This window comes from Platichthys flesus, chromosome 9 (genome assembly GCF_949316205.1).
Source record: "Platichthys flesus chromosome 9, fPlaFle2.1, whole genome shotgun sequence".
Taxonomy (NCBI): domain Eukaryota; kingdom Metazoa; phylum Chordata; class Actinopteri; order Pleuronectiformes; family Pleuronectidae; genus Platichthys; species Platichthys flesus.
This window is the reverse complement of record NC_084953.1, coordinates 8,588,135-8,602,731: the sequence shown is the minus strand read 5'-3', so window position 1 is coordinate 8,602,731 and position 14,597 is coordinate 8,588,135. Positions and strand designations below refer to the sequence as shown.

The 14,597-nt window shown below is 42.0% G+C and overlaps 1 protein-coding gene across 1 annotated transcript in view; it reads right to left on the bottom strand.

Annotated features, from left to right (window-relative positions):
• Positions 1 to 14,597, bottom strand: part of kdm4b (lysine (K)-specific demethylase 4B) — a 39,235-nt gene that overhangs the window by 10,515 nt on the left and 14,123 nt on the right. Inside the window, 8 exon segments of the mRNA XM_062395570.1 lie at positions 967 to 1,165; positions 1,660 to 1,820; positions 2,717 to 2,837; positions 3,168 to 3,400; positions 3,631 to 3,890; positions 4,108 to 4,304; positions 9,678 to 9,815; positions 12,169 to 12,272. Coding sequence (XP_062251554.1) covers positions 967 to 1,165; positions 1,660 to 1,820; positions 2,717 to 2,837; positions 3,168 to 3,400; positions 3,631 to 3,890; positions 4,108 to 4,304; positions 9,678 to 9,815; positions 12,169 to 12,272 — 1,413 coding nt within the window.

Sequence of the window (14,597 nt, the reverse complement as noted above, 5' to 3'; positions counted from 1 at the left end):
CTCTTACACACTGTTAACAAGCCCCCAGTTCTTTCACACTTTGCTGTGATGGAAGCCAAATGCCCTTGAAAGTCAATTTTCCCGATTTTGCTGTGTTTAAGTGTGGAAACAAGGTTAAATAAGTGCCGGTAAAGTTTGTGTTCTGGCGCCTGCAGAGAGGTCTCTGCGTTGCCCGAGCAGCCTCTTAGCTGGTTTAACCCGAGTCAAGGAGAGTTAAACTACGGAGCCTCACTGAGCGCTGCAACATGGGAATCGGGCTGAAAGTTTGTTGCACTGCTGTAGTGGAGTCTTATCTTCGGTGTTTCATATTTATCCAGGACTGTTCTCAGGGGTCCAGGGTTACAAAACAAAAGTTGTGAATAGAGAGGAGCAGTGGAACACCCAGTAGAGCTTGTCTGTAAAACTTGTCAGCTCATGTTTGGGCTTGTAGCTGGCTAAGGACCAAGATTCAGGGAGTTATAAATCAAACACTGCAGTGTGCCCACAGCTGTCGGTGTTGGACTGTTCAAACTGAATCAAATCAAACTTTTCCACAACTTCCTACTGTTTATTAAACCATTTCAAATTCACAATATTTTGTTACCAAAAAGACCTTGGTTTTTAACATCCCTGTTTTCGCAGACGTTAAGCCGTTATCAGGTTAGATTTCTACAACTTACTCGTTACATAAATAAAATAAATAGAGATATCCAAACACCACCTTCTAACATCCTTGAAATCTTCTATGCTTCAGTGGCCGCACTGACTTCCTGGTGCTGCTGCATTGTAAAAGCTGTAATTACATTTCCTCTGCTAGAAAGCTTCATGCAGCTGCAAGAACTGACTGTTGACTTTTCGTGAACAGCATACAAACAATGTGCTGTGCTCAGATTAACTTTTCCGGCTCATCTAAAAAGAAAATATATATAACCAGTACATTAACCATGTGTTATTGCTCCATTGCTGAATTGAGGGTATTTTACTTACTGGCATGAACCTGCATTTTGCAAGATGAACAGCAAAGCAGGAGACTGGTTCCATCCTCTCCAATGTGATGGTTGGTGGGTGGAGGTTCGGTGCTTCCTGACCCAACGCTGAAGCACATCTCTGGGACCAGTGGGCGAGTCATGCTGCCTGGACGGGGGGTGGGGGTGACTGGGGGCTCACTGGACACATCTTTATGTGGCTGGAAAAGGTCAGAGTAGGAGTTGGTTTCTTTGTATTTATTTCCCACAGTTGTTTTTTCCTTTTTGCAGACTGAGGGTTTTTTCACACCACGAGGCAAACCCAACTTCATGTCTTTGTCACTTTAACATTGTATTAAATAGAAAAAAGCAGTCGCTCTGTTTGAATGGAGATGATAAACAAACAAGTTCCTCTGGTTAATATTGTTGCCACTGCAATATCATCATGGTATCACAACCCTATCCTATTTGATCAAATATTTTGTCATTGGAGGCAAAGGATACAAAAAAATCCTGCGAGCCACCTGCACGTCTTTTTTTTATTAACTTTGTTTAATTGGTTTGAAAGTCCAAACGATCAACTACTCAAAAACAATATTAATACGACCTCTAACCTTAGGAACTACTGCAACTCCTGACTTTGGAGCTGTTTTTAAACTATTAATACCATCACTGCATCTCTAACATATATGTACTCTGTTGTGTGTGGCTTTACCGAGTTGTAGGGACAGAAGAGTGAACAGACAGCACAGTAAGGTTTTAGTGGTGCCACTGCAGCGTTGAAGGATTTCTCTGCAAGGAAGTTTGGTTCGTTATTCTGCCAGAGGTGCTCCTGTTTCTTCATGTCACTGTCCAGCGGCCCGGGGGAGGACAGATCTGCGGGTGGAAAATAAGAAAGATTAGGTTGCTGCTGCACAAGCAGGCCATTATTCGTGGAAAGCCACCATTTAGTTTTTCTAGTAGATGCATAAAGTAAAAAGTATTTTTGGGAAAGGGCAAGGATCCTTTCCACATTGGACCCTTTGCCAAGAAACAAAAATAGCAGCATTCTGTTCCAGACATCAACAACACGACCACTTCTGAATGATTGGCTGATGAACACAAATAGCAGAGACATCAGCAACTAGCTGCTGTGGGTCTGAAATCAATTTAGCTGTGAAGCCCTTAAAGCTACTGATCCTTGTAAGACCTGAACAGAAGGCAGGACAATCCTTTCACAAGATTCCCATTTAACTCGTTTTTTTTTCTCCCAAACTGGTCCTCTCTTTCTCCTTGTCCCCCCTGCACTCTCCTGAAGGACAGGCCCTCAGAGTCAGGTCCCTTGCCGCCGACTTAAAGTGACTTTGAAAGCAGGTAATTGGAAGTCGTGATCCCCAGATCAATAAGTGTCAATCAGAAAATAGAAAAATTCAGAAGGGAGGGGAGGAAAAATAAGCCTTGTCGCCTTGATTTCATTATCCCCACGGGGATCTTTAGTCCTGTTGGTTTTTCTTTCTCCAGATCGATAATCAGAACAATAATGGGGGTTTCTTCATTTCAAGTGTCGTGATGGAGAAGAGAATAAGTGGGATAAATAATGATGCGGGCAGAGGAAAAGAAGAGGGCGGGCATGGAGAGATAGATGAATAACAGTGAGTAAGATGGGTGGATAGAAGTTTCACCCATTATACCATATTATGCAGAGGAAAATTAAACACTTTTCATGCAAATATTTAAAATAACAAATGCTAGAGTTTAAATAAAAGTGCAATGACAGACACAGAGCCACATACCTTTGTCACTGGTCAGCTCTTGCTTAACGATGGACAGAGGGGAGAGCATGGGAGGTTTGCTGAGGGGATGACGCCGACTCTTTTTCACCCCAGGTGGCATCTTCATCTTGGGGTAGCATGCCTGATAAAAGTATATGCAAAATATATAAGTTTGTGTCAAAATGACCTGTATTTTTCATTATGGGTCAGTGAATTTTTTGAATTTGTCAAACGAAGCCGCAAATACGTTAACGTGTGTATGTTATGTGTTAATATGTTAAACGTCCAACAAGTTGACAGTCATTGTTTCATAGGGCAAATATATTGAATATATGTAGAGAGTAAAAATAGGCCAATTTGTTATGCAGCAGCCCTACTTTGAATAAGGTACATATTTGTGTAGTAAAATATCAGAAACTGTGGACATATCTATTGACTCTCAAGACATGAGAAATATGACAGTGTCACTCACATCCAGCTTGTTGTCTGCTGTGATGTCACTCTGCTGTGGGGTAAGAGGTTTCCCAGCTTCTGGATCACTGACCAGGGCGTTGTCTGAAATCCTTGTGCCGCCTGTCGCAAACTGCTCAAACACCGCCTCAAATCCAGTGAGCGCATTTTGGATGTTTGGAATCTTTTTTAGCCTTTTCTGCTTCTTTTTCTCACCGTCTTCTGTCAGGTTCTGTGGCTTGGCTTCATGTGCTTCTGCTGACAAAGAACAACAACTAAATAAAACTTCAGAAAATGGTTAAGGGTAAGAAAGGGAAACTGGATGAGCAACCATAAGTGGATTTTGAGGATTCAGTCTGATTTATTTAGATATGATGCTGCAAGTTTAAGAAAATTTGAGAAACAATTAAAGCAAACATCTGTATTGATTTTGATCTTAAGTTAAACTAGTGCAGTAGTTGTAAAACTGCTCATACCGTCCTCACCTTCAATGGCTGGAGTCTCAGCTGCTAAAGCTGCCTCAGCTGCAGCTGCCTCAGCTGCCTTCTGCTCCTCACGCTCCATGGCTTCCAGGGTCATCATGGCCTCTCTGGCTAAACGCTCCTCCCTCTCCTGCTTGCGCTTGGCATCGCGTTCCTCCACCTGACGCTGGTACTCGGCAGCGTTCAGCTCAATACCTTCTTGCGCCAACACCTTCACTTCATCCAGCTTCAGACGACGGAACAGTTTCATCTTCTGCATGGCCCTTGGGTAGTGCAGAGAAAGGTGAGTAAACACTTCATATAATATCCTTCTGAGAGAAGACACACAGATATTTTTGCTTCTGGATTAGGAACTCTAGCAGCAACATGACCATTTAGCACATATCCAAAAGGGGGTGCAGTTACTATGATATGCAGGTAAACTATACATGTGAATTAAAATCGGCAAACTAAGACAACGCATATTGTTTAAGCTCTCACCTTCGCAGGAGGTTTTCTCTGAAAGTGACGCGATGTTCCCTCCAGCGCTCAAGCTCGGGGCTGTTGAGCTCAGTGGCCTTGAGATGGTCCAACACCATGGAGTCCTTGCCCTGCTTCCACAGCTCGTAGCGATCGGGCTGCAGGCTGCGCACAAACACGTCCATGGAGATCTTCACCATGTCCTTACGGCAGGTGCACTGGAGGAAAAACACAGAGAGAAGAGGTGACTGTAAGATACGACCGGGTAAAAGCTGCAGGAGGGAAAGGCAGGAAGGATATTTAATATTAATTAAACAGCTCCTAGGAACTGGTGTTACATTACACAACATTCAAGTGTTAGAATACTGGTGTTTGTTTACACACAGGCCAGGTGCTACACTGGCCACTTTCAGCTACACTTCACAGATTTATGACTCTGCAGAGGGTGATCAAAAGAGGAGGTAATGTACCGTGGTGGACAACGAAAAACAAGCATGAGAAAGGCAGAAATCACACAGTATAAAAGAGATTGTATGTATTTATATAAATAATTTCTAATGTTTCATAATTATGAGACTGTGTTATGCATTCAGCCAAGAACTTGTGTCTAATCTTCCTTTATTAAGGAGGTTAGAGTGTGAAATGGAAGAAGAGAACATTTTCTCAAATGTTTGCAAATCACTTGAATTCTAATACACCTGACTTTAATGTTTGGGGCATGGACCAAACAAAGAATCAAAGTGCACGTCAAACAAAATGGTTTGACTGGTTCCGTCATTTAATGTAGTTCTTATTGTACCGATGTAAGTTCAAGTGTACCTTTTTATATATTTTTTTAATTGGTTATTGCTATAAAAACTGAGTGAAACTTAATGATTGACAAAGATTGGACTGGCAAGTTTTAGTGGCAGGTTTTTGATACTGCGGCTCCACACTACAATCCCTGCAGCACAGACTATGGCTCCAAATGCATCAGGGATATTTCAGCTTAATATCTGTTCAGTGGGAGGAAGTGGATATATATATATAGAGAGAGAGATAGATGTATGTTGGCAACTATTGAAGCTTTGAGTGTTACACCATTGAAACAACGAGGTATTTTAGATGGAAAGAAGTGGACTTGTATGTTTTGATGGAAAATTACTTAAGTCTATCTTTGTGCGTTACTGGTGCCTTATTGGAAAGATATAACACAAATACCACCAGACCAGCTGTGAATGAGCAGTGGGGATTGTTGTTTACACAGCATGAGGGAAATTACTCTAAGGTATGGTGGAGCGTAATATACAGCACGTAAATTTGATATTGCGCTGGTAGTTCAGATGCAAATGAAACTGACATCTGCCCCTGATAAGCACTCAAACTTCAAAATGTCTCCACAAACCTACATTATGACAGTACCGCTGTATGAATCATTCTGCTGACTGCGGATGGAGGAGCAGTATAGTGACAGAGCTGTTAAATGAAACCACCGTGCTGCATACAAGCAGGGGGGGAAATGGCAAGTGCAGCAAAAAGAAGTTTGGAAATGAAGGAAACAAAAGCAGGGAGATGAAACAAACAAGGGATGGGAGAGGAGAGAGAGAACTGAGATGAAAATATTTTCTTTGGTGCCTTGCTTCCTGTATTACATTCTGGCCCCATTATTATTTCCCGAGCTGCACTGAGAGCCTTATGTTCAATTACTGGAAACACAGCGGCGCTCCCTCCCCAGCAAAACAATACCCAGCCTACATTTCATCTAGACACCACTTGACAGACGGAAACATTAAAATATGGTGTCGGGTGGAGGCTGTTGGAGCCGAGAGTGGGAGGGCAGACACGGGCAAGTGCACATGGTTCCAGCTGATTGATGCCATCATGAAACATCATGATAGTGGAAATAGCATCATGCCAGGAAACTACAGACGCAGAAGAACACCAGATAAATATTACACCTACACTGACTGTTCTGGTTAAATTTGCTGTTTTTCTTTTAAAGATGGGTATAAATACTTGTTTCTGAAAGTATTAAGTGATTATGGAGATTGTTGCCATCCTCAAGGGCCAGGATGAGCAACACTTAATTATCATATAAATACTTAATTAAAGAATGGGAACACATTTTGAGGATGCAAAAGATTTTGGAAAACAAAACTCACCCTGAGGCAGGCAGTCAATGAGCCCTGAAGTATACTTTGGCTCCTAATGAAGCTAAATTGCTGGAGCCACAGAAAACAGAGAGTGTGGGGACTCCCTATAGAGTTGACTGCATGTGTTGAGTACTAATGACAAAATTGGCCTCGAGTCTGGCCTGTCTGCCTTGACCCACGGCAGCCGGCGACTATGCTAAATTCTTTATGCCTTCTTTGATCTCGCTGATGCTGAGGTAGATGATTTAAAGAATGAGGAATGGTCGGAGAGGTAATTAAAAATTGTTAAGATGCAATATGCAGAATATATTTCACAGCAGGCCTTTGCATTACCAAGCTGCTGATGTTATTAAAACCTGTGGTGAAATGGTAATCCTGATTTCTTTGTATGTCTCTTCCTCAAATTGTTGAGGTTTTTAAATGAGATGAATGCTGTCAATTTTTTGGGGAAAAGTTTAAATCCTACCAGCACCTCAGGTATAATTGTGGTAATAGGTGAGAAATCACAAGTTTCTAATATGATAATGCATAATGCATGCTATATACTGTGAACTTTGTTTACTATTGTACAGTTTTTTTCTCTGTGAAGTATTTGCTTTAAGACCAATCCTCCTCTGTTACCTGTTTAATAATGCAAAAAGGAATCTACATAACTAGAAGAAAACATTGTTTTTATCAGGTGTAATGGAGATAGGTTGCACCTAAAGTCTAATAAAACCTCAGTATGTCCAATCATAGCTTGTCTGGGCCACAGCAAAACAAGTCTGCATGCACTTCTCCAAAAAAAGACGGAGTGAGTGATCTGCAATTCACTTTCAAGATGAAAAAGTGATGTCATTTAAACTGTGAGGATGATTTCTGCACCTCCGCCCAGACAGAAAGAAATCACCCTGGGAGCCTCGGGGAGCGGCGGCAAAGTGTGACGGAGCAGCAGAGGAACGGAGAAAGGCTTTCATGGAGAACACTACCGACCCTGGACATGTAAACGGTTAAGATCCACTGATGCAGATGGAACTATTTTTAGAAATAATCAGTGAGATGCTTTTTAGGGAGAGGAGAGAGAGTGTCAGAGTTGGGAAGTGACTGCTTGAGAGAGAATGAGAGGGAAAACAGAAGCAGAGAAAGAATGATAAACCAAGCAGGTGGATGATGTAGGTGAACTATTTAGCTATAGTGGTGGGGCTGGGTCTACTTGTACGCTTACATAGAGAGAGGCCCACACTTAGTTTTAAACCATTGAACAGTTTTTGTGGTCCACGTTTTCACACATTTTTAGGGGCTGTTTGAGTGTGAAGACTTGAAATGGGATGACCTGTCCAATCGGGGACATTTGTCTTCATTCCCAACAGAATGGAAACAGGGACAAAAGCTGTGTCAGTAATTGGGGATAAAACTCACATTTGGTCAGTGTTAAGAGAGAAGGTAAGGATTAGGCAAGTAATGGGTATGGTAGAGTCTCCAAGACCATTATGAACCACTGCCGGGAATAAACCTCTGTGTAAAATTTCCAAACATGACCTGTGTCCTTTTAAGAGCTAAATTGTACTCAATGTACTTATTTGATAACCTGATGTTCAAGAACCTTGAAAACATGTAATATGATTCATGCTTTTACAACATGAAGACATTTGAAAATAAATCAATAAAGCAAGTAATTACAGTTACTAAATGGTCCACCTAGAAAATCTCATGTACCTTATAATTCAATGCGGGATGATGTGTATTTTTAAGTATTAATTTGTATACAGTGTCTGCAAAATTTTAAAGCACTATACAAATGAAATGTATTATAACTATGTATTTGTTTCTTTGAATACATGCGTCGGTTGTCACTGGTCACTGTAGAACTAGAACCACAGAAAAACAACTTATTGTAGCGATTCATGTTGCTGCCCTCAGCCAATGAGCTCGTGCAGACAGGCGAGCACAGATAATATCATTTAATTTTCATTATGATTTATGTTGCTATCGTTAAGAAAAGAGAGAAACGTATAACTGCCCCAAAAATTTAAATGGTGAATCAACAGCAGTTTGAGAAGCCACTTATTAATAAGGAGGAGAAGAATTTGGAGGCATTCAGGGAGGGCACATGGGTAAACTTTCAAACCCCACTGTAAAAAGACATTGAGCCAACCCCTCCAACTCAGAATTATTCACAGTGAGGAAGCCTGGATGGCTTCAGCATGCTGCTCCAGTACATACAGAATGACTGCTGCTGGGAATGAATTTAAGCAGCACTGGTTACGAGACAATCTCAGTTACCACTATGCTACCACACCAGCCCCACAGAATGAAAATGTGTGCGTGAGAGACAACGAGATGGAGTGAGGAAGGTGGACGGGCAGAAAGAGCCCGTCTCACTGGCCGTGCTGTTCTCTCCTGACTCGCTGGGTGTGGGGCTGCGCTTTCGATTTGTCAAGTCGGATTACCAGCGCAGAATGGGCCACTCTTCTTTATAAGACGAGGAGTGAGGTGGAGAGTAGTGGTGATGGTCCCTTGGGCACTGGGTTGGGCAAAGGGGAGACTGGTGGAGCCTGGACTACTGGCTCTTAAATTACAACTGGCCACATGGGAAAAGTAGGAAGGCCGAATATGAGAAAGAGGCAGAAGGGAGGGAGATGTACTTCTGCAAACTGGCACCTAATAAATCTGACATGCAGCCAAGTAAAGAGAAAGCAGGGAGACGAGGGGCATGCACATACACACACACACACACACACACACACACAGACATTTGAACACTCGCACTGAAGGGAAGTGAACAGGAAAATGAAGTGGAATGTATTAAATATAGAGACAAGGGGGGGAGGTTCTTCCAAGGGACATTGTAGTTGCGCTCCCGTCCACAACCAAACTATGCTCTGTCAATTTCATGCTCAGCAGCCCTCGAGCAAAGAGGCAGTTAGCATCAATGGAAGGATGCAGGGGTATGGTTAGTGTCGAGGGGGGCCCCGAGAACCAGATGAGACTTGTATATTTTTAAATGATCTATTCGAAGAAACACGCCGCTGCTGATTCACACATCAAAATTTGTTAAGAGTCTCACCAAAAGGATTCCATGTGTTTTCTTACACGTTTTACAGACGCTGCTAGATTAATGACAAAAAATAAAAAAAATCTTTAAACATTTGGGTTTTCCAACTTGCCAATATAACATACAAAATGCACATGGCCAAAAGGAGGGGCCACATTCCTTTACTAGTGACAACACACAACACCACAGTGTTCTCTCTGTTCATATTGTTAAATCTGGATATTTACTTGAATGTACTGTATGTATGTGGGAGATTATGCTAAAATAGCAAATCACTCTTCTTGTGGGGATATGGGCACTGTGCAGTTATAAACCAGTTTGGATGTCGCATTGGCAATGCAACAGATAACACCGCGCTGATATCTCTGTTTCTCTGATATCGTTTCATTGCTACATGACGGATTAACCAGTCGGTCTTATCTTACCTGGGTGGCCATCTTGCCGTAGTCTACCCAGCGCAGGGTGGCAAAGTTCGTGGACTCCGCACAGTTGAAGCCGTGGTTGAAGCCGGCATGGTAGCCATACGGAAAGGTGATCATGAACTCCCCTTCATTCTGAGTAATCTATGGATAAAGGGGGAAAACAATCTCAATATACATGAAGATTTAATTGAATTAATTGCTAATTAGTTGAATGGCCATGCTTTTTCTGTGACGTTAATTCCAACAGAATCCCTGTCAATTCCATGAAGATGGAGGAAAATACTTCATTTATATGAATCACTATTACAAACACATTCTGTCTAGATCAGATTTGTTTTACAAAGGTTAATTTACTGATGAAACTAATTGAAATTGTCCAATAACTGTGATCGATAACCTTTCAGCCCTCACTTACTGAGAGACCATTTTGCATTTCTCCTTAATAGGGTTCACAAATGTAGTCATTGGTATGAAGGGTTGGAGGAATACTAGGTTCAATAGAGCTGTGACTATGTCGGCCTGGCTACGGTGCTGAAAAAACCATGGGTTGTTTTTATTTTCTTCTATTAATGCGGAGTGGTAGGCAGCTCTTATATTGCAGAGGGCCTTCTCATATCTTCCAGATTGTTGGAGCACAACTTCCTTTCTATTGTTTGTGAAGCTTGCTTAGATTTGCACGTTTTCTACCCCGGGTCTCCTTCTGGATGGGGGTGCCCACTAAACCTCCAACAGAGGGCGCCCAGGAGGCATTCTGACTAGATGTCTTCACCACCTCCACTGTCACCTTTCAAATTGAAGGAGCGGGGGTTCTACTCCAGATGTCTGGACTCCTCACACTATCTGTATGGCCGAGACCAGCCACCTTATTTATTTTTAACCAATTATTTTCTTGCAGATATGACAATTTTCTGATCATTAAAAAATGACCTTATCTCATTCTAATTAATAAAATATATTCCACCATTTCTAATGAAGCGTAGCTCCACATAAGTTGTCATTAAGGTTTTAAGGGTATACAGGGAGTTCAACTTCTCAGGAACAACTTCCCTCTTAACTTTTCTGACTTGTGAGCAAAATTAATTCAGTCTAACATGACTGCTTCTCCTCTCGCGTGCGTTCCCATGAGCTCGGTGTTACTCTGAGAATGTTTAAAAATGCGAGGACAAGTTAAGCACATTCTTTTTTAATGTGTTGGCCCGAACCTTAAGCCCTCCATGTCTGCCGCGGATCTCAGAGTCTGTCTTGACATCTTTGTGAAGCCTGGATCCAGGCAATCAAGAGACACATCAAGCCAGACAAGGTGACAGACATGGAGGGGGAAACAGGGGTAGAGGCTGCGGGTGGGATATAAACTTTCTCTGCTAAAGGCAGTGGTTCATATATCAAACGTCCCTTTTTGCTCTCACAAGAACGGAAGAAGGCGGTTTTATTTTTACACATGAACCGAGAGACGTACTGTAGGTGTATAACAAGTAACATGTTCGCTGTGATAATGAATTCCTGCAGCGGGGGTGTGTGTGTGTGTGTGGGGGGGGCGGGGGGGGGGGGGGGTTGAGTGAAAAGATAAATGGGATTGAGGGGGGTGGGACCTCTGCCAACAGTGGAGAACTTCTTATGCCTGCTCTCTGACTGCCCTTTTCCTCTTCAATCTTCTATACATTTTTGCTATGTGAAGATTTATATTGCTTGCTGAACAGAACAAAAACAGCAAGGTGGGAAAAAAATGCCAATTAATATTCAATGACAGACAAGAGATGATCATTACTCATACTGTATCATAACCACAGCCTCTAGCAGTTGTGGTGTTTGCGTCAAAGCTGAGCTAACCTCCCTTGCATAGTCATTAATCATTCAGAACAAGCCTATCGCTATTGTGAATTAGGCAAAACCCACTTCTGTGGGTTCCAGAGAATAGACGGTATCGAACGCGTATATTTCAAGCTTCTTAATTATTAATCCTCATCAATGAACCCAATAATGATCATCAATGATAAGTGTTTTTAAATGTGCAGGTGTATTGTGCCTTGGCTCATGTCGAAGAGCACTGGAATCATAAGGGATACATTTGTTTCATTGAATTTGTTTGCCATTATATTTCATGATAATAAGATGTGACCTGTTTATCGTGAAGGCCATTATATTGAAAAACATGCAAGTTAATGTTGTTAGCCACAATTCTATCATTTCAAATGGCATGAGTCTCTTGTAATCAGAGGATAATGAACAACTGCTTCCACCGGCCTGTTCAACTCAACATTTGAGCCCTCGACTAAGGCGAGAACACAGAATGATGACTAACGCTGGTGTCAAGGCTAGAAAATGGTTCTATCTTTGTGCAAGTATCATGTCGTCATCAAACACAGAGTAAAGTAAAAAGTTTGTAACAAAGACTCTATTCTATTCCCTCTATTAAGACCAAAATGAGAACTAATTGCTCAAGGTGACCTTTAAAATATCCTATACTGTCATGCACCAGGGAGATGCTGCAACTTACCCTGTCAAATGGAATGCTATATTTCTTTAGGATGGATGGAGATAACAGCGTCATCTTGTGGCGAAGGAAAGCATCACAGCCTTGGGAACTGCCAGGGAAGAATCCTGCAGAGGGTCACAGAGCACATGACGTTCAGGGCATTTTAATGAACCAATTCATTAAAAGCATTGAAGGAAAACAATTATGATTAGAGATCGAGAAATATGTGCTGTATGCAGGACTTAATCAAAAGTAGGTGGCAAATCACATCAATAAAAACAGCTTGGTTCAACATGCAGCCATTGTTATTAAAAGCCTTCATTTATCATAATCAATCTTTGGTTCCTCAGTTTTTATTGTTTATTGTTTAAAAGTGAAGTGAGCGCAGAGGAAGAGTGGGGGGAGGAAACTCCGACAGGAAACTCCGACACTGTAAAACCGACCTGACCTGAATGTGCATCTGCCCCAAACCTGAAGCAGCGGTGGTCATAATTATACAGAGCTGGGACACCGCAAACAAATGAACGTAGCAGAAAAAAATGAATTGATCAAGGTCCGTCTCTGCAGAGTCGTCCAAGTCTACATAGCGATGCATCGGAATAACTATACATTTCTGCACCTCTAACTTTAGGACAGTTTTGGAAGAGAGTTTATTTAGCGAATAAGTATTCGATGAATGCTTTTAAAGTATTGACAACGACACATGTTTCTTCAGCTGAAATGTTGTTATTGTTAATCCCACAACTTGGAAGAGGAGACCTGGTTTTCCTTTGACATTGGCGTAAATTAATTTATGGCCTAGAGTGTGGTATAATCACATTACCTCAGTGCATAAAAATGCATTGTTTTTGAGCCTCCAGGTCGGATTTCAGGGGGGAAATCTCACGGAACGCATTATGGCACAAAGAAAAACTGGAGGCACTTAACTGAAACTGGGGGCTGTCACTTCCAAAAATTGTTAACCCACTGAGCGCAACCAAAGAGAAAACCTTGCCTGAAAATTATCTGCTTTGCTGTGGAACGGCTGCGAATATTCAAACTGTGCAAGAAGAAGCAGTAAATTTGAAATATGGAGGCATACAATTGTAACCATGATCCTATTTGTTTGCTGTGTAATTAATCCCAAAATAATACAGTGAGGTCCTTTAACTGTCCATTAACTCTGTCCACACAAAAGAAACTCTGAAGTCGCAGTACATTACAAGACCATTAATACTGTTTATTAGCCCAATGCGTGACTGCAACTACAACTGTTCTCATCCGCAGAAGCAACTCACAAAGCTGCTGGAACCTAGCAATGTAACCGCTCGTGTTACAAAACAAACCCTCTCCTTAAAAAGCAGGGACCGCTTTGAGATCATAATATTCCCCTCTGACATTTTGGGTTCTCAAAGCCCTGACTCTCTCTCTCCCTCTCTCTAAAAACGAATGACTTGCTGTTGCAGACTGAGAAACTCAGATGGTTTTTGCATAATCACAGGGAGAGTTTCTCCTCACTTACTCTCCCTCTCTTTAACGTCTGTACCCACCAGCACCTCAAAAAGGGGGAGGGGAGTGGGGGGTCACCCAAGCATCCACCCAGTTAAACTTTAATGTGACTGACAGTATAATCGCTACCCATTTCATCCTTGATTTTCGCTGCATTGTTTCAGCCTCTGTTCTACTCTACAAAGCAAGAGAGGCAGAGAGGGCCTCTATTCTCCCGTCGCCTGGCGGCTTGTTGGAGCTGATAAAGGTGAATAATGTGCCGACACAGCCCGGGTATTAATCCCCATTAAAATGCAGCTGGCTCTCTGAGCTCTCTGCGGGGTAATATTAACTTAAAGGCTTCATTCTGTCCTTTCGAGTTTGAAAATTAAGTTCCTACTATCAACCTTGCTCCCTCCACCCACCCACCACCCACCCATCCACTCACACCAAAAAACTAAAAAAAGTCTGAAGCATTGAATGAAGTAACACGGAAATGAGGAGTGATGAAAGCAACGGCTGTCGCTGTGTCTAAAATGTTTGGAGAGGAGTTTTCAAGTAACAGGACCAATGTCCCAGCCACATTAGGCATTCCTACTACACTCATAACTGTCTTTTTAGGATCTCGTTAACAGTTGGCTGCCTTCGCTGACGATGGCTTTGATAGGTCAGTGGGTGCTTGTTAAATAACGTTGGCGCTGCTTCCCTCCCACTGCCAGCTGCTTAGATAAGAGGAGGGCTGCGATCCGACTGTGAGTGAACGCTGAACGCCGATATGGAAAATGACAACAGATGCCTACTGCATGTATTTAAAGATTGGCATTTGAGAGCATTTTATCATATCTACAGTTTCAGTATGGAATTCACCTATGAAATCTGAACGCGTTCAAATCCAATATCAAATCAATTTGTATCTTTATCCATTTATCATTTAACAATCGCATTGAAAATTGGGAAGATGAACAGTTCTCAATGACTTATTA